General features: G+C 40.9%; 2 protein-coding genes across 2 annotated transcripts; both read right to left on the bottom strand.

Annotated features, from left to right (window-relative positions):
• Positions 1-1,142: 1,142 nt before the first annotated feature.
• Positions 1,143-2,985, bottom strand: LOC306960287 (keratin, type I cytoskeletal 13-like). Its single transcript, XM_079552666.1, has 7 exons — positions 2,498-2,985; positions 2,343-2,425; positions 2,117-2,273; positions 1,875-2,036; positions 1,663-1,788; positions 1,361-1,575; positions 1,143-1,283 (listed from the first exon to the last, which is right to left on the bottom strand). The coding sequence occupies exons 1-7, from the start codon at positions 2,945-2,947 to the stop codon at positions 1,172-1,174; spliced, it is 1,305 nt and encodes a 434-aa protein (XP_079408792.1). The 5' UTR covers positions 2,948-2,985; the 3' UTR covers positions 1,143-1,171.
• A 7,186-nt stretch (positions 2,986-10,171) lies between these two features.
• LOC306960288 (keratin, type I cytoskeletal 13-like) lies at positions 10,172-11,996 on the bottom strand. Its single transcript, XM_079552667.1, has 7 exons — positions 11,533-11,996; positions 11,379-11,461; positions 11,153-11,309; positions 10,912-11,073; positions 10,700-10,825; positions 10,394-10,608; positions 10,172-10,316 (listed from the first exon to the last, which is right to left on the bottom strand). Exons 1-7 carry the CDS (start codon positions 11,956-11,958, stop codon positions 10,196-10,198), a joined length of 1,290 nt encoding a protein of 429 aa, XP_079408793.1. The 5' UTR covers positions 11,959-11,996; the 3' UTR covers positions 10,172-10,195.
• Between the last annotated feature and the right edge of the window lie 9,994 nt (positions 11,997-21,990).

Genomic DNA, 21,990 nt, shown 5'->3' with positions numbered 1-21,990 from the left:
GTTGGTCGTCCTACTTGTTTGGTTGCTTTTTACACAAGGGGGTGCTGTGACTTGATATTAAGTTTAATATCTTGCTTCAGCTGTGGTATGTTTTGATCATGGTTGCAAAACATTGCCATGGGAGTCTGTCCAGACCCTGTCCAGCCACTTACTGCACCACAGAGTGCACCCCAACTGGTCTGCAGTCAAGGTTTAGAAACACAAGATTGGGCTCTGCTATATGCTATGTTTTTATTTAAATATAAATAAAACATTTTTTTTATATATATATATAAATAAAAGTATATATGCGAATTGATAGAAAATTATTATTTGACCATTTTTAAATCTAAACATTTTCTTCCAAAAATCCACCCTGAAATCCTACCCCTATTGGGATCAAAATAACACTGTGTTTTGGATCAAAGTTATCCAGATCTAACTGAAATATTTTGAACAACACAAAGTGAAGGTTTGATCCAGATTAAAACTAGGATTGGATTACATGATCTAATCTATTCATTTATTTGACAGGGACACTGTACACTCCTTAGCATTCCTGTAAATGTACCAGAATTAGCCAAAAGGCTTTTTTTCATCCGTAGTCCCTGGACAGATGTAAATAGTCTCCCTAAGACATTAAAAACATTCAGGGTCAGTGCAATAATCCGATTTCAGAATCTTTCTTTCCCTTTTGAACAACCCATTTTCAAGATTTCATCCAATCTGAAAACCAAAGTCCAATTAGTTTAGTTTAGTTTATTTGAGCAGTATACATTCTGCTCAAAAGAGGTGTGTTGAAGCAAAGGTTTTTATTAGCACCTACCTCCAAATCAAAATAGCAATTGCATTTCACATTTTACAATGTAAAAGGAACCAACAAGGAAAAAACTATGGATTATATGCACAATCTGCTCATGTCACTGGCATTTACATTATGGAGAATTACACCACTGAACTCATGTAATTCAGTTTACCTTTAAACAACTGGCCTCTTATGATAAAAAATTGACCATTACGCATAATATACTGTACGTTAGTTATTCTGACTGTTTTTTTTTACATTTGTTACAATTAACTTTTCATGTCATTATTTTTGGCGGCAGACTGTCACTTAAATAATCAAGAACAACCAGATTTTCAGCACTGAACTTTATTTGACATTTGCATGTGCTGTGTACTGCATTTAGCTTTAGCTTGTGGTTGTGGTTGATGAAACCACTTGGCCATCCACAACTTCCTCTTGAACCATGATGTACTTGACGACCTTTGAAGAAGAAGAAGAAGAAGAAGAAGAGCCACCGCTGCAGAAGTGACAGAAAAATATAGTCAGATATTTGATTTGCAACCAAAGCCCATAAACCAATCTGATTATTCTCACCCCTCTCCATCCAACAGCCTTCTGTACTCTGCGATTTCCAACTCGAGTCTGGTCTTGATGTCCAGCAGCATGTTGTACTCCTGGGTTTGTTGCTCGATGCTGCCGCGCAGGTCTGTGAGCTGAGCTTCCAGAGAGGTCACCATATTCTGCATACCCGAGAGCTGCATGGAGTACCGTCCTTCTGTTTCTGCTAAAGTTCCCTCAAGGGCCGATTTCTAAACAAAGAAAGAATCATTAGAATAAAATAAGAGCTGGTCAACTGCTATATACTACTGTACATTCAACACAAACATTGAATTTACCATGCTGAGTTGTGACTGAAGTTCAATCTCCAGGCCTTGAAGTGTGCGACGAAGTTCGGAAATTTCTGATTTGGACGTTTGTAGGGTTTGCTCGGTCGATACTACTTCTTTATTAAGTTCTTCTGTCTGTTATAGAGCACAGTTCAGAGCATGGTCATTTTTCATAATCTACACCATTGCATAGGATAGAAATATTGCAGCTAAAGTCTTACTTTGGCCTGGAACCACACTTGAAGTTCTTTCTGGCTTTTGGCAGCTGCAGCTTCGTACTGGTTACGGATTTCTTCCATGACGGCGCAGAGGTCCTGCTGAGGTTGAGAATCAACCTCCACGTTCACCTGTCCTCCCACTTGACCCCTCATGGCTAACATTTCCTGCACATCCATAAAGCAAAATAAATACACTTTTAAGGGATCCATCTATATTAAAGACACACAGGATGTTTTCTACGCACCTCTTCGTGGTTCTTCTTGAGGAAGATCAGCTCCTCCTTGAGACCCTCAATCTGCATTTCAAGGTCAGATCTGGCCATGGTCATTTCATCCAGCATCCTCTTCAACCCTGCGATGTCTGCCTCCACTGACTGGCGCATGGCAAGCTCGTTCTCATATCTGGAAAAATAAAACCATTTGTTCATGCTCGAATGTAGATCGGCTTAAATACCAAAGGTTCCTACTTACTTAGTTCTGAAGTCGTCTGCTGCCAGTTTTGCGTTGTCAATGGCCAGATAGATGCCTCCATTGACACAAATGGCATCCTGGATCTGCAATAAGTTTGGATTTTTCAGCAAGAAGAAAATCCTAGAAATAATTTGTATAATTTTGATGACACATACCCTTCCCTGCAAATCGGCGATGGTAGCAAAATATGCAGAGTAGTCTCGGGCATCAGGAGAGGTTTTCCCCTCCAAGAACTGGCGGATCTTGAGCTCCAGTTCAGCATTGGCACTTTCCAGTTTGCGTACCTTCTCTAAGTAGCTGGCCAGACGGTCGTTCAGGTTCTGCATGGCGGCTTTCTCGTTGGTGCTGATTTGCATGCCATCTCCACCGCCAAATCCACCTCCACCCCCAGCTCCACCGCCAAATCCACCTCCACCCCCAGCTGCAAAACCTCCGGCGTAACCTCCACTAAAACCACCATAGCTGCCACCTCCTGAACTGAAGGTGCTCTTCGCGGTGGACACTCTCAAACCACTGCCTAAACCACTGACACTGGCACTAGAGCCATAGCCGCCCCCTGCCCTGCCACCGCTGACGGAAAAGGACTTTCTGTAGAATGATGCCATTGCTGAATGTTGCTCAAAGATCTGCCTGTCTCGAAGAGTAGACGGTGACTGATGCTGACAGTGTCTCCTCTGTCATTTTTATACGCTCTCCTTCAAAACTGCCTCCTTTGTGGGCTGGTGCTGGTAGACCCACTTTTGGGGAGGGGCACTAGCCAATACTTTGGCTGTATCCCACCCATGATTTCTCACTGTTATTCTTGATTATTCTTATTTATTTTTTTACAAGCCGCTTCAGCAAAGCACTTACTCATAACCTGGTTATTACTCCACTCCACTTTTAACTCCCCATCTCGTTCATGTCCTGACACTGCAGTCATAGCCACACCTGTTTCACAAAGGTCATTTTGGGTTTCACACAGTGATTCAAACCTGATTCTGGTCTCTTCTTCACATTGCTTGATTATGTCTGTTCACAGTTTTCACACTTTTCTCAAACACAGTAAAACACACTACACTGAGTTGACTTTTATTTGTACTCATAAAAACGCTTTGAGAAACATTATTTTGTTACTGTATTTGTTTCCATGCAACTATTAATCAATCAAAACACAAAAAAGAATGCTTGTAAATGTTTTTCCTTCATAAAACATTTTTAGTTTTTTTTCTTGGCACAACAACATTTGTTTAACATTTGAATCAAGTCAAATCTAGAACGAGCTGATACTTGTTCGCTTCTTGCCATCATTTATTAGGCGTCCCCAAGGGTTACACAACTTCCAAATGCAATGTTGTAACTTATCTTTTGTTTCTTTAAATGAATAAGTATTTATGTCATTGTGGCAGAAGTAACATCAAAAACGGAAAAATGTTTATCCTGACAGAGCTTATTATGGAGTTGTTTTAGCAGATGTGTCCAACAAGTCATATTTTTAGCTTTTGCTTAACTGCAGAGAGTTAGATTCATGTATGACTTTTTTCCCCCTAAATATACGTTAACAAAAAAAAATAAAAAATCCTAACATAAGATGTTAAAGCTACTCTCAGCAATCCCATTTTGCCGTTGCATTCCCATCAAGTGCCACTAGATGCGCCACCATGTGTGCCACCATGTGCACCCATGTGTACCCCCATGTGCGCCACACTCGCTAACAGCAGAAGAGGGCCGGCAGCGCACCTCCCTCACCTCATAGCACACCCCCAACACGCCTCAACCCTGGGCCTGCGTAGTGCCACTCTGTTCTGTGCTCCTTCAGCCCTCTGTGTCATATTTCGGCTTGCTTCTTTTCTCTTGTGATGTAGTGCACGTTGGTAAAGTGCTTTCTTTTCCCCACGGACTTTAATTCCGTGCAAAAATGAACGGGACTGGCGTGTATACCTCTCTCTCTCTCTCTCTCTCTCTCTCTCTCTCTCTCTCTCTCTCTCTCTCTCTCTCTCTCTCTCTCTCTCTCGAGGACGTAACGCAAACTCACACAGAGACACACATTATGTGGAAAATAGGAGACATTGGATCACAAGCTGCAAAATGCTGCTTGTTTTGTGAAAATCCGACGCATATTTATGTAAAAAAAAAAACAGCTGTAAAGATGATAAGTCGTGGCTGTGTACAATGAATGTGCGTACAGCGCCGCGGAGACCGCATGTGAACCCACGCATCACTAGTGTGTGTGTGTGTGTGTGTGTGTGTGTGTGTGTGTGTGTGTGTGTGTGTGTGTGTGTGTGTGTGTGTGTGTGTGTGTGTGTGTGTGTGTGTGTGTGTGTGTGTGTGTGTGTGTGTGTGTGTGTGTGTGTGTGTGTGCGTGTGTTTGTGAGAGGAATATCCACTATCCAACCAACTTCATTTGTGCAAGACAAGAGACATTTATTTATGGGGTATGGCTTACCTAAATGAGATGTAAATGAGCCCTATTGTCACCTCAGCTGCAGAGAGTGGTGAGAACTGCTCTTTCTTTGAAAGCCGTTTACTCACTTCAACCTTCGATGAAGTCCTAAATTCAAGTGTCTACAAAATGGTCAAATATTATCAGAGCTCCATGTGTTACACATTGTTAGAAAGCTTGGAGACTACACTAACAATCTGTGAAAATCTCAAAATGCCCCCACTTGTGTCCATGGTTCTAGTGACTGGTCACAAATGTTTGAAGCAGAAGAGCAGCAACAATTAGCAGCTAACAGTTTAGCATTATGATAAAAGTTTACAAAAACAGACAAACATCTAACCGACCTGCTCTGATGCAGCTGAAATCCTTGTGAAATGTCCGTTTGTTTAATAATCCAATATCTACAGGAGCTGTCAGTTCTTTTTTCTCCTCATGATCACAAAGTAAAGCAGCACCAGAGGAGAGGCTGAGGCGTTCAAGGGTTATACACATACGTTATATACAACGCTGTGAGGTTCCTTTATTGTGCTCGAGAATAGGGCAAAACTCTTCCATAGACTGATTAGGGGCCTGTCACAATTGGTGTACGGACACTATGCGATCATTTGCGGCCTCAAAATATGAATGTCGTGCGAACACTCACTTTTGGCGCACGAGCATCTGCACGAGCGACCGCTATTGACCGCATGAAAAGGTGTGGATCGCAGTCAGTTGGATAATGTGGCGCAGCTGAATGTCATGCATGCACAAAATTCAGTGGCGCTCGATTGCGACTGAATGGCCGCTACGGTCGTGAGAATGGTGAGAGATAAATCGTCTCAGTCGCGCAGATGGTGAGACACTGGTGAGTCACTGATGAGACACTGGTGAGCGCCACTATTAGTCTTGTGCGATTGCTGCTGTAGATATATGGCTAGACACTGTTTCCTCTTCCTCAGTTTGGTCTAGAGCGTGGAGCAAACTTAGCGCACGGGTCCTCGTGATTATGCAAACAAAGGCAGTGCGAAAAATTTGATGCAGGGAAATGTCGTATTTATCTCGACTAAGTGAAGTAAAGAAATGAATACGTGGGAGAGGTACCTGCAAACCTTCACGCAGAACAATATAATGCAGTTTGTGAACCAATGTGGTGTTCTAAACGTTTACAAGAATTTATATCCGGCTCATTTACAAAGGTTTCCCTTGGCTCGACTTGCAGTTCACAACCGCTGTCCAAACAAAAGGCTCCACAAATTAAAAAGGCTCCAATAGTCTGTCCCACGTCCATTTAAAGTCCTTAATCCTTACGAAATCCGCGGGGACGGCGTGTTGATGATGGTTACATGAGGAGACATGAGCCGTATGTTCGCTGTTCACCTGCCGCTCGTCCCCGCGCGTCTCCAAAGTGCGCGCGTGTTTTCCTACTGGATCAATATCCTCTGCTTTTGGTTTGGTTTATGTTTGGTCGGGACAGTGCATGTTAATGAACATACATGGGTCTCATGCATGTAAACAAGCCACACCGGATTGTAGCCTTGGGCTAATTTCCATCCGTCGTCCCCCATGCGCACACTCCAACACACTCACATTCATCCTGGCCTATTGTACATGTTTTTAGTGGTAGGGGAAACCGGAGTACCCGGAGGAAACCTACGCAGACACGGGGAGAACATGCAAACTCCACACAGAAAGGCCCCGTCCTGGTGGAAATCGAACCCAGGACCTTGTAGCTGTGAAGCACGAGCGCTAACCCCTGTACTACGGTGCTGCCCTTTTGAAGAGTCCATATTAAAAACCTCTGACAAACAGCAGCTGAGCTGTTTCCTGCTAGTTTCCATCCCCGATTTGACTGTGGCCTGTGCTGCGTACTGAAGCAAGTGACGTCCTTAGACCAGCGCGTGGAGTCCGCTGGATGAGCGCGTGGAGGGCTTGGAGTTGTTAATTAGTTTTTTCAATCAAATCACAGGCAGTATCTATAGGCTATTTCTTTAAAGCCAAGAGTATTTATTTGCGATAATGATGATTCGTTTTTTTATTTTTTTTTATTAAAAAGTGATCATTATTGATTGTGGACGTCTGTCCTTTATTCGTCATAACTTGTAAATGTTCCCTCGAAGGCTCTGTCAGGAATAAGTCAGACAGAAGCTGATCACTTCCCCTGAGCAGGGCCTGAGCTCAGGGTCTTGCTGAGCTTGGTGCGTAAAAGCAGTGATGCGCTAATGCCTCCAGCCATGTGTGGGGCGGCCAACATCGTGCACCGCAGGCTCAGTTTATTTATTGATTTTTTTCCAGAAAAACAAACACTAAGTCGCTCAACTAAACAGGCCCATTTTAATTTTACACAACTTTCATTTGTAAACGCGCTGATCCGTCCAAGCCCGAAAATAAGTTCTCTCTAGTCCGCACCACTGTCCACAATCTGTGTCTGTGGCCCGTGAAACATTCGTTCACCAGCCTCTCACCATTCGCGTTCTACCTTGCACCGCTCGCATTTGGACACTATCCAAATCAACCGCATCCAGTCGCAGCCCGTACTCTATTGTGACCATGACTGCGATTTCTTAAAATCTACTTTGCGATCGTTGGGGCTGATGGCAATTTCAAATTTTGGCGCAGAAAAAATGGGGGACAAACTCGCTGCGGACAATGCGACAATTGTGACAGGCCCCTTAAGCCCACGTGGACATTCGCACTGCAATGGAGGATGAATGCAAACCTGGTATATCGCCGTAAAACAACTTACTAAGCGACGTAATAGTCACTAAGCAGCTGGTTGTTCAACTATGATAGTATGGTTTGAATAGGCTTTGTTGACACTGTGGGTAGTTGTGAACTTTGACCGGAACATTACCGCGCATGTGTACTGACAATGCTGATTTGGCTCATTGATATAGCATGGCATCAATTCTTCCAGGATGTTCTGTTGATGAGGGTTGGGTAGTATACTGATTTAATACTTGTACCTGTATTTAGAATACTCATTTTGAATAACTATATTCAGGTACAGTTACTCTTTCCTTTGAGTGTATTTAGAATACAGACATTTTCCTAAAATCAAAGGAAGACTTTGCAGTACTCAATCATTTTATTTCAGCTTCATTCAACAATGTGCATGTGCACCATGCGTCATGTGATGTGCTGAGATGTTCTGCGCTCTCCTGGCCACACTTAGGTAGTATATCCTTGGGCCTGTTCATTGTATGAAAGTTTCATACAACGAGTTTCTAGGAGTCTTTCCCCCGTACTTGAATCTGTTTCCGAACTGGTTTAGTGACTCTAACCAGTGGCCTGTATGCTGGCAGTAACAGACCACAGCGACATCACGGCACCAGGCATCATTGCTGTGGACACAGAGTCCACCGCCGCGGGTCTTACTTCCCTCGGAGATCACTCTGTCCGCTCTGCAGCAGGAAAGCCCCTCAAGCTGGATTCCACTGTCCGATACAGTACAGTTGAGCCAAGTCTCAGTGCATATAAAAGCACAACTGTCTTTCACCATCTTCTGAGACGAGCGTATCTACATACAATTTCTCCCCAACACTGATGAGCAGTGGAAACGTGATACAACCAGCACCAGTCAGTAACAGCCAATAAAAATGCACAGTAGACTATCTAAACATTTAATTCATTACAGCAATTAATACACTGCATTCCAAATTATTATGCAAATTGTATTTCAGTGTTATAAAGGTAAAAAAGTTTTTCAATGAAACTCATGGATGGTGTTGTGTCTCAGTGCTCTTTGAATCATTGATATCAATCTCAGACGCCTGTGATGATTAGTTGTCAGGTAAACCCAGTTAAGGAAAAAGGACGTTCTACATTAAGCAGACCACCATTTTCAAGCAATATGGGAAAGAAAAACTATCTCCCTGCTGATGAAAAACTTGAAATAGCTGAATGTCTTGGACTAGGTATGAAAAGCGTAATCACTGTACTGTTAAGAGATTTGTGGCTGATTCAGAGCACACACGGGTTTGTGCAAATAAAGGCACAATGAGGACAGTTTCTGCCAGACAAATACATCAGATTAATAGAACAGCTGCTACAAAGCAGCAAACAGGTATTTGAAGTTGCTGGTTGCTATCGAGCAGAAACGGCTGCAGTGGCCCAGAAATACATGAAGACTCATTTTCAAACAGTCTTGTCGTGGATAGTTGGTGAATGGCCACCATGTCCCAACAAGGCTGTGACATCAGCAAGGAGGTGGCAGAGTCATGTTTTGGTCTGGAATCATGAGTTTCTGACTGACCACTGTCTTCTATGGTACAAAAAGAAGAGCCGTGCTTTTCCCTAACAAAATCATCTTCTTGCATGACAACGCACCATGTCAAACTGTAAAGAATAGCATCACTGGCTGCTATGGGCATAAAAGGAGAGAAACTCATGATGTGGACCCCATCCTGACCTCAACCCTATTGAGAACCTTTGGAGCATCAACAAGCAAAACATCTATGAGGGTGGGAGGCAGTTTTCATCCAAACGGCAGCTCTGGGAGGCTATTCTAACATCTTGCAAACAAATCCAAGCAGAAACTCTACAAAAACTCACAAGTTTAATGGATTTCCTGCTATCACACAAGGGCTCCTATGTTAAAATATATCTTGACCTTGAAAGATATTTTTGATTGAAATAGCTTTTGATATCAGTAAATATGACCTCCTAATGCTACAAATTCAACAAATGACAATTTTCAGTTAATTACAAGCATTAAAATGTATTGAAACGATGAGTTGCATAATAATTTGGAACAGTAGATTTTGTGTTGTTTATATTATTCAATCACATTATAGTATCTTCGAACAGTTAAAGGCTTGAAATTGCATTTGAGTGGATAATTTTGAAAATCTTAGAAAAATATCATTTGCATAATAATTTGGAATGCCGTGTATAGTAGTAGTTTATTCATGGTGCTGTTGTTGTAAGATTATTTATTTTCCCCAATTTATCTAATATTAATCTGTCATTGCCTTTATTACTGTGTTGGTACTACTTGTCAGGAACTATCTTATTCTTGGCAGAGGGATATGAGTCCACATAGAAAACTCACTGTCAATTGTTACTGGCTGTTAAATTAATAATATTACATGTCTTCAAATAAAGTTTCCTGAAGAGCCTCTCCGTGTGCTACTTTATCCACGAACTTCTTCAGACCTGTAACACCGATCAACACACTATACGTGTTACATTATTATACTGTATATAGGGACAATTTGTTAGGAGCCAGGGACGACCACAGAGGAACTCCCAGGCACCCCGTCTAGATTTTGGTCTTAATCTTGTTATAGCTTCAATCCTTTAATCATGATTGCTTTTGAAAAACATTTCTTACAATTAACTTTTCATGTCATCATTTTTGGCTGCAGACTGTCACTGAAATAATCAAGAACAACCAGATTTTCAGCACTGAACTTTATTTGACATTTGCATGTGCTGTGTACTGCATTTAGCTTTAGCTTGTGATTTTGGATGTTGATGAAGTTGATGATGAAACCACTTTGCCATCCACAACTTCCTCTTGAACCACGATGTACTTGACGGACGTTGAAGAAGAAGAAGAAGAAGAGCCACCGCTGCAGAAGTGAATGAAAAATATAGTCAGATATTTTATTTGCAACCAAAGCCCATAAACCAATCTGATTATTCTCACCCCTCTCCATCCAACAGCCTTCTGTACTCTGCGATTTCCATCTCGAGTCTGGTCTTGATGTCCAGCAGCATGTTGTACTCCTGGGTTTGTTGCTCGATGCTGGCGCGCAGGTCTGTGAGCTGAGCTTCCAGAGAGGTCACCATATTCTGCATACTCGAGAGCTGCATGGAGTACCGTCCTTCTGTTTCTGCTAAAGTTGTCTCAAGGGCCGATTTCTAAACAAAGAAAGAAACATTAGAATAAAATAAGAGCTGGTCAACTACTTTTTATATACTACTGTACATTCAACACAAACATTGAATTTACCATGCTGAGTTGTGACTGAAGTTCAATCTCCAGGCCTTGAAGTGTGCGACGAAGTTCGGAAATTTCTGATTTGGATGATTGTATGGTTTGCTCGGTCGATACTACTTCTTTATTAAGTTCTTCTGTCTGTTATAGAGCACAGTTCAGAGCATGGTCATATTTCATAATCTACACCATTGCATAGGATAGAAATATTGCAGCTAAAATCTTACTTTGTTCTTGAACCACAGTTCAAGTTCTTTCTGGTTTTTGGCAGCCGCAGCTTCGTACTGGTCACGGATTTCAGCCATGATGGCGCAGAGGTCCTGCTGAGGTTGAGAATCAACCTCCACGTTCACCTGTCCTCCCACTTGACCCCTCATGGCTAACATTTCCTGCACATCCATAAAGCAAAATAAATTATTTTTTAAGTGATCAATCTATATTAACACACACAGGATGTTTTCTACGCACCTCTTCATGGTTCTTCTTGAGGAAGATCAGCTCCTCCTTGAGACCCTCAATCTGCATTTCAAGGTCAGATCTGGCTAAGGTCAGTTCATCCAGCATCCTCTTCAACCCTGCGATGTCTGCCTCCACTGACTGGCGCATGGCAAGCTCGTTCTCATATCTGGAAAAATAAAACTGTTTGTTCATGCTCGAATGTAGATCGGCTTAAATATCAAAGGCTCCAACTTACTTTGTTCTGAAGTCGTCTGCTGCCAGTTTTGCGTTGTCAATGGCCAGATAGATGCCTCCGTTGATACGAGTGGCATCCTGGATCTGCAATAAGTTTGAATGTTTCAGTAAAAAAAAATCCGAGAAATAATTTGTATAATTTTGATGACACATACCTTTCCCTGCAAATCGGCGATGGTAGCATAATATGCAGTGTAGTCTCGGGCATCAGGAGAGGTTTTCCCCTCCAAGAACTGGCGGATCTTGAGCTCCAGTTCAGCATTGGCGCTTTCCAGTTTGCGTACCTTGTCTAAGTAGCTGGCCAGACGGTCGTTCAGGTTCTGCATGGTGGCTTTCTCGTTGGTGCTGATTTGCATGTTATCTCCACCGCCGAATCCACCGCCATATGCACCCCCAGCACCACTTCCAAAGCCTCCGCCATAGCTTCCACCATAGCTGCCACCACCTCCTGCACTGAAGTTGCGACTTGCGGTGGACACTCTCAAACTACCTGGTGTACCACTGACACTTCTGGCATAGCCGCCCCCGCTCCCTGACCTGCCACTGCTCATGGAAAAGGACTGTTTGAAGGATGATGCCATTGCTGAATGTTGCTCAGAGATCTGCCTGTCTTGAAGAGTAGACTGTGACTGATGCTGACAGTGTCGCCTCTGTCCTTTTTATACGCTCTCCTTCAAAGCTGCCTCCTTTGTGGGCTGGAGCTGGTAGAACCACTTTTGGGGAGGGGCACTAGCCAATACTCGGGCTGTGTCCAACCCACCCAAGCAGGTTTTTTGTACTGTATTTTTTTATTTTGTTTTACAATTCCCAGCAGCAATGCACTTACCCGTAACTCTACACTCCACTTTCAACACTACTTCCCATCTTGTTCATGTACTTCAGGTTAAGGTAAAGGTGCTTTATTTGTCATTATACAACAACTGTGCAACAAAATTTGTCCTCTGCATTTGACCCATCCTATGACGCCACTGGGATGACATGTAAAGAGCAGTGGGCGGCAGGATGATGGTCAGAATCACCTGGCTAGAGGATTCACCTATTGCACATGTTTTTAGTGACTGATGCACTTAGTGTTCTGATACTGCAGTCACAGCCACACCTGTTTTACAAAGGTCAAGTATGTTATTTTAGGTTTCGTACAGTGATTCAAACCTGGTTCTGGTCTCTTCCTCGCATTGTTTGATTGCCTGTTTGTATATAATTTCTGTTCACAGTTTTCACACTTTTCCCAAACACAGTAAAACACACTACACTGAGTTGACTGTGTTTGTCTAATATGCTTACAAAAATGCAATCCCCTTTGAGAAACAACTTTTTTTTTGCTTATATTTGTTTCCGTGCAACTATTAATCAATTAAAAACACGAAAAAGAGTAGTGGTGCTTGTAAATGTTTTTCTTTCAAAAAAACATTTTTCATTACACAACTGCCAAATGCAATGTTGTAACTTCTATTAAGAGTGCTTTAAATAAACAAGTATTCATATAATTGTGTCAAAAATAACAACAGATTAGCTTTCCTTAATCTGTTTTCCATTAGGTTGTTGCAAGATCTGTCCCACACATTTGCAATGTGGTCCTGGCTCACGCACTGAAACCGCAGCAGTGGAGTATGAAGCATATCTGGTTCTTCCATGAGATACATTTTTCACATCCGCTGCTCACTCAAAATGAATGCACAGTACATTTTAAGTACAAGTGAGTGTCGATCATTTAAAGAATAGGGGACTCAGAGTCACGCAGGAAACAGAAAACATTTTCTTTCCTTTTTTTTTTTTTACTTTTTGGAAGATGTGTTGTCATAACTTCCAGAGAGGTTGAAATAAGAGAAAGTCAGTCATCGTTTGCCAGAGTACACCCAAATTCAATGGCCTTGGGTTAAAAATTATAAAAAGCATTAATGAGCCGCTGCGCCAATTGCTGTCAGTCAAACAGCTCCTGCAGATCATGCATTCAGGCTTCCAGCCTTTTGGTTTGGTTTCACGGATCAAAAAAGTTCATTAATTTGAAACAAAACAAAGACAAAACCCCAGCGGTCAATTAATCAGATTGCAACGTCACTTTGACAGTTAGTAAGTAAGTAAAATGTGTTTATATAGTGGCAGCGGATTGTAAAGTATTGCATTATTTTAACCCAAGTCAAACTGCAAGTTGCTACTGGGTTTTATTAACATTTAGATTTTATTTCTACTATAAGGTTTATAAATTGTTTAATAAGTTTCAGATTAACTTTGTAATCCTATCCCTCCAGAACTGGTATGTGCAGTATTAAGGTGTGGCTGCTGTCGGGCCACGATCACACTTTTTAGTTAGTTATAAATCTACCAAATCTAAATAGAAATCAGTTCCATAATGATGAAAAATTATTGCTGATGGTACTGTTTTTAAGCCTTTTCTAACTGTTTTAGTGTATGAGGCCATATCAAACATTTGAGTTTTTATTCAGACAACATCACTGAGTTGAATATGCAGCATACTTGACATTTCGATGATAATCCAGTGATTGCCACTGAAATCATGATGTTGGGCTATTCTGTAGTTTCACATATGCTTTACATGACTAATGACTTGCACAAGTGTGGGGTGCAGCAGGCAACATCTGAATTTGCTGAGCTTTTGCCAAAGCAAAATCTATATAAATCCTCCTGACAGTTTAACTGTGTCACACGCACTATCTACTTTTCATTTAGAGCAGAGCACTTTCAGGTCCAAGTTCGAAGTGCCTCGCAGGCACTAAAACAGGAAGAGTGTGTTTTGAGATGGGTCGGTCCTGCCTTGAGAAATGTCCCAGGGATGTTTTATCTGGGCGTATCTACTTTCTCTGTCATGCACAACATGAGCTCAAGTTAAGACAATGCCTCTTCTTCACTCGTAAAGAATTAACGAGAGTTCTACCTGTCATGACTCAATGGAGGGCAGCATTTTTGAAAACGTTCCAACTTCTTTGTGTGAGTAAGTTCAAGCCCAGACTGGTTTCTATTGCTGTTATATCCTGGAGGTAGAGGCCGCACCCTGCAGCATTGTGCCATTATACATTCCTTCACCTGAAATAACATACCATTTTATTTTGTTTTCTTTGATATATTTACTTAAAAAACGTATAACTCTGTTTCTTCAGAAAAGCGGACTTATTTAATTCTGAGCAAAGAGCAGCAGATCTTGAAACGCTGATCTCACATGACCTTTACAAGAAGGCATGAGGTTTGACACCAGGAAGAGAATTTGTTAAAACCGCATACAGCCCAATGTTCAGTCAACACAGTGAATAATACAGGCAATATTTGATGTGCCTTTGATTCTGGGCCATGATACATATGAATAAATCTGCAGTTTCAAGTCTGGTCTTGAACAGTTGTCAAGAAAGTGAATTGAAGGTGCTTGCTAAAGTTTGATTCATAAACAGTAATTAATTTCTCATTTAGGTACATTCCAAATGTTGTGTAATCTTGGACCAGAAAGAGGTTTGACAAGTTGCATTCACTTGACAAGTTCACGTTGAGCCTCACCCAAAAAAGAAACTTCACTTTCAGAGGAAAAGTACAAACTTTTCAAGCGAAGCCTACAGCATGAATCTCCAACCTATGGCAAAGCAGCAGTGGGTCTCCAGCCCAGGGCATAGACAAATCAGGCGGCCGTCTAGAGCCCAATCTACAGGAAGGGGGCACGTTATTTTTATTTTTTATTTTAACCCAATGAGGTCGCGCTCCAACATATGTCCTAACATCGCTGACTTTAAGACTTTGGACAAGAATATGGATTGCTAGTCGGGCAAGATGTTTTGTCATAATTTACAGAGAAGTAGAAATGAGGAAAAAGTGCATTCATCATTTTGAATCCACACACAGAAATGCAATGGCCTTGGGTTAAAAGTTATAAAAAGCATTAATATGCAGCTGAGCCAATTGCTGTCTGTCAAACAGCAGATCTTGTAGCATCCAGGCTTCCAGCTTGTGGTTTCACAGATCATTAAAGTGTGGCTAATTCGCTTACAATAAAATAAAACTCCAGCGGTCATATAATCAGATTGCAACCTCACTTTCAGCCAAAGCTACATGAGTGGCTGCGGGTTATAAAGCATCGCATCATTTTAACACACGCCAAGCTGCAAATTGCACTTTCAATATAACCAACCAAGAGTTTATTTACGATGAATATTTATATTGAAAAGATTGGAGACCCCTGGTTATCATCATCATCATCGGGTAGGTGGCTTTGTTTTGTGGCCCACAATTTAAAACGTATTTCTATTTCACTTGGACTTCATTATGAACTGAATCACAAAGAACTTCCACACACTTTCACTGAATAGAAGTGGTTTTAATGTGTAGCTGCTGTGTCATAATGCTTTTTCCACCAAACCTTGCAACAGCAGTGCGCAGTTTGTAACTTCTAGAACCACGCAACAGTGACACCTGGAGGTCCATTTGTTACGTACAGCGCATCCGGAAAGCAATGTCGCCCCACTTATGTTAAAGCCATATTCCAAAACTGATGAAAACCTCTCTTTTTCAATCAATCTACAAACAATCTACAAACAAGGGCTTACATCATACACTGTACATATTATAAAACAAAACATAAAATAAAACAAAAATGCATAGATTAGTATGGTGTTGAGCATGGTAATGACAAGTGGAGCAACCAGATCAGTATTTAGTAACCTTTTGTTACTTTCTTTGTAGGGATCTTACATGAAACAAGACCGTTCTTGTAATAGTGTTTCATTCTGTTAATTATATGAACAGTTCAAACAATGGTTGTGAGTTTGGTCTGTGTTAATAAGCTGTTCTGAAAGGCAACAAGTTCTTATTTTCAGTCAATGAGACTAATCACAAAATGATGCGGCTAAATGCATGACCAAACGTGTGAACTTATTTTCTTATTATTGCTGTGGAAACTGAAGCTTCAGGGGTCGAGAGTGATCATGACTTCATTACATAGAATTGTTATTGCTGTAATTAGTAATACTTGTTTGGGGAAGGTGTGTAGTACATGACAGACATGTAATTTCAGACATAAACTTAAAGGCACTATACAGAGTTTAAAGATGTAAAAAAATATATATGTATTTTCCTCCCCCTACATGTTCCAGTCATGTCCTAATGTGTAGAATGAGCTCAGACCTGTTCACCACAACTGCCTCTAAAATCATGAACTGTAACTCAAAAAGGTGGTTAATTTGGTCCGAAGTGCCATCATGCACGAGCTTAATATAAAAGGTGCAGTTACACATATGGCCTGAGATGACAGTTGTGAGTATAAAATGGCAAACTTGCATCTAGCCCCTAACGTAAATGCCATCTCGCCAACCATGACCAGACTGTGCACTTCATCCTTGTTCCTTGTTGTTGTTTTTGTTCCCTTTTACATTGATTGTACTATTGTGAAATGAAATGTTTTATCATATTGAGTAGGCGCTCATAAGCTTCTTGCTTTGGCCCACCCCTTTTGAGCAAAATGTATGCTCAAATTAAAAAAAATATTTAAAAAGTCTGGATAACAACTGTTATGGATGAAACTGAAATGTCATACATTTTGCTAAAAAAAAAAAAACTGATTAAACAAATAAAACACAGACCAGAAAAAATCTCCAGTGGACAGCTTTATTATTGCAGCAGAGAGCCACTTCCATTGTGTCGCTCTCTAAAATAATCTTGTTTTGAGTAATGTTATGTTAAAAACTTGCAAAAACAGCAAAGTATTGGTTTATTACTGTATGTCTTCAACCTGTGTATCAACTTTATGCTTGACGACCACTCCATCAACAATCTCCTCAATGATGGTCCTGGTGCGTCTCTCGATGTGGGGCTTATGCTCTGTGGACAGAAGAAATAAAAGTACAGAAGGATCTGAAGGTCAGTACAGCACAATGTCAACATTAATAATCCATACCGTCCACTTTTTCTTCCACTTTGCTGATAATGACCACCCTGAGAAGAGAGAAAGTATTTTCATTACAAGGACTCTCACTATCCAACCAGTGTCCTCATTACTTTGTCCTCATTACTTTGTCCTCATTACTTTGTGTTCCACCCAGAGGCGGATAGAGCTAAAACATTTACTCAAGTAAGAGTAACTTTACTTTGAAATCATTTTACTCAAGGAGAAGTGAAAAATAGTGACCCAAATAATTACTCAAGTAATAGTAAAATACTGTGAGAACTGAGTAACTGTTTGAGTGATTCAGTATAATGGCATAAATTATGAGAAACAAAACATGAAATTATGTAAAAATCCTATTATTTCAAAAAGAAAAGCCCAACAAATATACAACAAAAGAATTCTGAAGAATGAAGTACATGAAACACAAACTACATCTATTGTATGTGTCACGTGAAGCATATTACTCAAGTAGAAGTAAAAAGTACGGTAAAACTACTCTAAAAAGTACATCTTGCATAAAAAACCTACAATAAAAACATCTTTTACCAAATGGTTAACTTTCTCAAATTGTACTAATTATAAAACTTTCTTTACTCTCTAAAATGCTGAAAACGATACTAAATACAAATAATACAAAGAAATAAAAGGCATTGTTGCACTTTGAATAATAGCACAGCAATAACAAGGTAATGGGATGGATGACGTATTTTCATCTGGGTTAGAGCGGGGTTATGATTAGGCGTATTACCATGAAACACAGTGTGTCCTGTTTCCATGGAATTCACATGATTACAATTTTATTTCACTGTTATGTATGGCATTTCCATCATGTCGCTATGAAATATGGCTACTCTGTTGAAAATAAAGTGCTACCAAAGGAATAGAATCTTTATTTATTTTATTTATTGGTTTATTTGGTCGGGACAGTGTATGTTAATGAGCATATACATGTATGGGTCTCATGCATGTCAACAAGCCACACCAGATTGTAGCCTTGGGCCCCCATGCGCACTCTCAACCCTCATTCATCCTGGCCTATTGTACATGTTTTTTAGTGGTAGGGGGAACCGGAGTACCTGGAGGAAACACACGCAGACACAGGGAGAACATGCAAACTCCACAGAGAAAGGCCCCTTCCCTGGTGGGAATCTAACCCGGACCTTCTAGCTGTGAAGCGTGAGCACTAACCGCTGCGCTACCGTGTTAAGCAGCCTGATTTAATTTGGCAATCACGGTAAAGCTCTCAATTGAAATGTAGAAATAAAAAATTCTCTCACTGCTTCTCCAGCTCTAACCCGAGCAGCCTCCTGTACTCCTCGATCTCCAGCTCCAGTCTCATCTTCAGGTCAAGCAGAGCGGTGTATTCAACCCTCTGCGTCTCCATGGAGACCCTGAGCTGCTGAAGCTCCGCCTCCAGAGCATCGATGTTCATCTGTAACTGCGTGAGCTGCACACCGAAGCGCCTCTGCACCTCCTCCAGGGTCTGCTGCCGGTGTCCCATCTTAACAGTGGGATTCAATATTATCTTTGGGATCTTATCATAACCAGAGGGGAAAACTTACTTTTCGAAAGTAGAATTGTCCAGAAAGCTCAGGTCCCAGTATTACAGAGACCCTATGATGAAGGTAGAAAAGTGCTATGCCATTTAGTTACAGTATGTGCGCTTACTTGCTTTGGCATTAAAAACACTATGTTGGAGACGGGATTTTATTTTTATCACTTACTTAAACAATTGTGTGTATTTCTGTAATAGTTTGGCTGTGGATCTTATCCTGAGCTTCCATTTGATTTGAAAATGCCGCTAGCGGAGCCCGCAATAGAAAACAATAAGGTCTTTACCTCGCTAAGAAGGCTTTCTCGTGATATTTCATAACTCTGGTAGGTCTTCTTCAGCTCTGAGAGTTCGGTGTGAAAACTCTTTTCTTCCACTGTGGTGGTTGTGCTCACTATGTTGAAGGTGTCAACCTACAACACAAAAGCGTATTTATTTGCACATAATCCCTCTTATTATTTTTTGCTTTGTTGCCTGACCTTTGTCAGAAACCATCTTTGCAGTTCGGACTTGTTCTTCTCCATCAGCCTCTCATACTGCAGCCTCACTTCACTCAGGGCTTTTGTCAAGTCCATGCACTGAGCACTGTCCACCTCCACATTCACAGACCCGCCTTGTTGCTCACGTAGCAGACGCATCTCCTGCAATATACAACATAATTCTATTGTAGTTTTGAAATACACCACTAGATGGCACTTTTTTACTATATACAGAGATCTCCAGTTGCTCGGGAGATACTTCCAGTGGCTCTTCAGCCCTTTCTAAGCAGCTTACCAAACAATTGATGACTCACATTTTAGATCCCTCTTATTTTTGTTCTGAACATGTTGGGCACAATCTGCAAACCTTTGAGTTAATGTGATAAAGTACGGACAAAACTTTAATGATTTTCTCTCCATTTCTATCTCATCTCTGAAGCATAAATTGTTTTTTAAAGGTTTTTGTTGCATAAAAGTATCTTGCCAGGTATGAGAACTTCTCCAGACAAACTTAAGCTGGCTCCCAGGGCCAAATGACAGTTAGTGATACTCGCCTCCTCGTGGCTTTTCTTCATATAGACCAGCTCCTCTTTCAGACCCTGGATCTGCAGCTCGAGGCCAGACCTGGTCAGATCGAGGCCATCCCGGACTTTACACAGATGGGACACATCCGCCACCATTGAGCTCCGCTGGTTCATCTCTTTATCGACCCTGTACACAGCAACATGCTTTACAGGGTTTTTACTCACTGTTTGTTCTAAAATAGTTCCTACAAAACTTTACATCATGTGCATACCCTCTATTTCACTGCTGCTGTTCAACAATTGTTGGTACACTATTTTTTAGTGTAAATATCAATGTTTGAATCTATATAATTCTGTAAAGATCTACAGTCTAGGGTAAAGACACAGAGGCTACTATAACATCAAGTTAGCCAGAAGTAACTAAAACTGTGTGTAAGATTTAAATTGATGGTCTATTTAAACTCTTCAGTGAGAGAACCTACTGGAGTTTAAAGTTGTCTGCTGACAGCTGAACATCGTTCATCCGAAATATTATGCTCTGATTTTCCAGCTGTTGGTTGGAAATCTGCGAGGAAACAGTCTGTTAAGTGCCTATAATAGCATGTTCTTAGACTATAGGATAAATGTCATTATAAGTACACTATACAAATTAGAATTTGTGAACCTTGTTTCTCAGATCAGCAATGAGGGTCAAGTAAGCAGTGTAGTCCCTTGCTTCATGGTACGAGAGACCCATCTTTTCACAGTGCTCCCGGATCTGTAACTCCAGCTTTCTGTTTGAAGATTCCAGAGCGCGCACCTGTAAAAACAACCACACGATGGCGCCATTATCACCTTTACCAAGAGACTCTCAATGGAAAAGCACCAGTTATTCCAATACTTACAACATCTTGGCTTCAAGATGAAAATGAGTAGGCCTACATAAGCGACAAATGTTGATGAAAATGTAAAGTTAGGCTGCTATGTTTGTGTATGCCTTTGACGCTAGGCCTATCTCAAGAGCCATATATATATATATATATATATATATATATATATAACTCTGTTGGCTGTTTAAAGATTGTGCTGAGAAAATATATAGTTATAGGCCGTTACTCTGCTAAAATCCAAGGCTACATCTTATATGAATTCATTCAGTGACAAATTATTGGTTTGCGTTTTCAATTACCTTTGATTTACTTAATTGTCAATAAAAATGTTTTAAGTCTTTATCATTTGCGTATTGCTGATCTACCATTTTCATTTGGCTTTAAATAGGATCATATGTATATTTTCACATTGGAGGTTATTACAGACCCCGCTAGACTATAGGCCAGTAAACTTCACTCAGAAGAAAAAAATAAAATTAATTAATTAATTAATTAATTAATAATAATAATAATGATAATGATAATAATAATAATAATAATAATAATAATAATAATAATAATAATAATAATAATAATAATAATAATAATAATAACAATGATAACAATAATAATAATATACCTAATTTGTATCCCGATGAGACCGATACAACCACATGATACTCAGGACTGACTGGACTTTCAGACACTTTACTACGTTCACCAATGTTAAGTAGTGTGTGTTGTCCCTAAATGTGTATCACCCGAGTGTAGGCTACCTGCCCCAGGTAGAAGGCCAGGCGGTCATTGAGGCTCTTCATGGTCTCCTTGGGACTGGTGAGGACGTCCTCCACTCGCGAAGCAGATGTTGAGGCCCGGGACACACGGGTCCCATACCCCCCTGCTCCTCCGTACACACTGGGGGTTTTGCTTTGGGCCCACAAACCCAGGGTCCCAGTGGAGGAGGACATGATGCTCCTTCGCGCGCTGAAACTACACAGGTCCGATGACAAGGCAACAGCCATGTGGTGACAAGGCCAACGTCTGGAGGAGACTGATGTGGACCAGTGGACACGCGACTTTTATAGGTGGAGGAAGATGCAGTGGTGCAAGGAAGGAATGCATCTAATAGTTTTAAAGGTGTGTTCATTTCATCGGAATAAGCCACCGCTGAAGATCTTGTCCGGCAACTCAGTATAATATGAAAAATCACCAGACCAGACTTTCTGAGGAACATGCAGTGGTGCAAGGGAGGAATGCATTTAATAGTTTTACAGGTGTGTTCATTTCATCTGAAAAAGCCACCGTAGAAGATGTTGTCCGGCAACTCAG

The sequence above is a fragment of the Gobius niger genome (genome assembly GCF_951799975.1).
Source record: "Gobius niger genome assembly, chromosome: 3".
Classification (NCBI taxonomy): domain Eukaryota; kingdom Metazoa; phylum Chordata; class Actinopteri; order Gobiiformes; family Gobiidae; genus Gobius; species Gobius niger.
The sequence above is the reverse complement of the archived record's forward strand: the minus strand, read 5'-3'. Positions and strand labels throughout refer to the sequence as shown.

What these genes read in the sequence shown, in the direction of transcription:
- LOC306960288 (XM_079552667.1), bottom strand. Translation starts at nt 11,958, where the DNA reads ATGGCATCATCCTTCAAACAGTCCTTTTCCATGAGCAGTGGCAGGTCA. An exon ending in GCAGACGACTTCAGAACAAA is followed by an intron (nt 11,310 to 11,378) that starts GTAAGTTGGAGC and finishes TTATTTTTCCAG; the next exon opens with ATATGAGAACGAGCTTGCCA. An exon ending in TTCAGTCACAACTCAGCATG is followed by an intron (nt 10,609 to 10,699) that starts GTAAATTCAATG and finishes TTCTTTGTTTAG; the next exon opens with AAATCGGCCCTTGAGACAAC.
- LOC306960287 (XM_079552666.1), bottom strand. Translation starts at nt 2,947, where the DNA reads ATGGCATCATTCTACAGAAAGTCCTTTTCCGTCAGCGGTGGCAGGGCA. An exon ending in TCAAGAAGAACCACGAAGAG is followed by an intron (nt 2,037 to 2,116) that starts GTGCGTAGAAAA and finishes ATGGATGTGCAG; the next exon opens with GAAATGTTAGCCATGAGGGG. An exon ending in AGGCTGTTGGATGGAGAGGG is followed by an intron (nt 1,284 to 1,360) that starts GTGAGAATAATC and finishes TCACTTCTGCAG; the next exon opens with CGGTGGCTCTTCTTCTTCTT.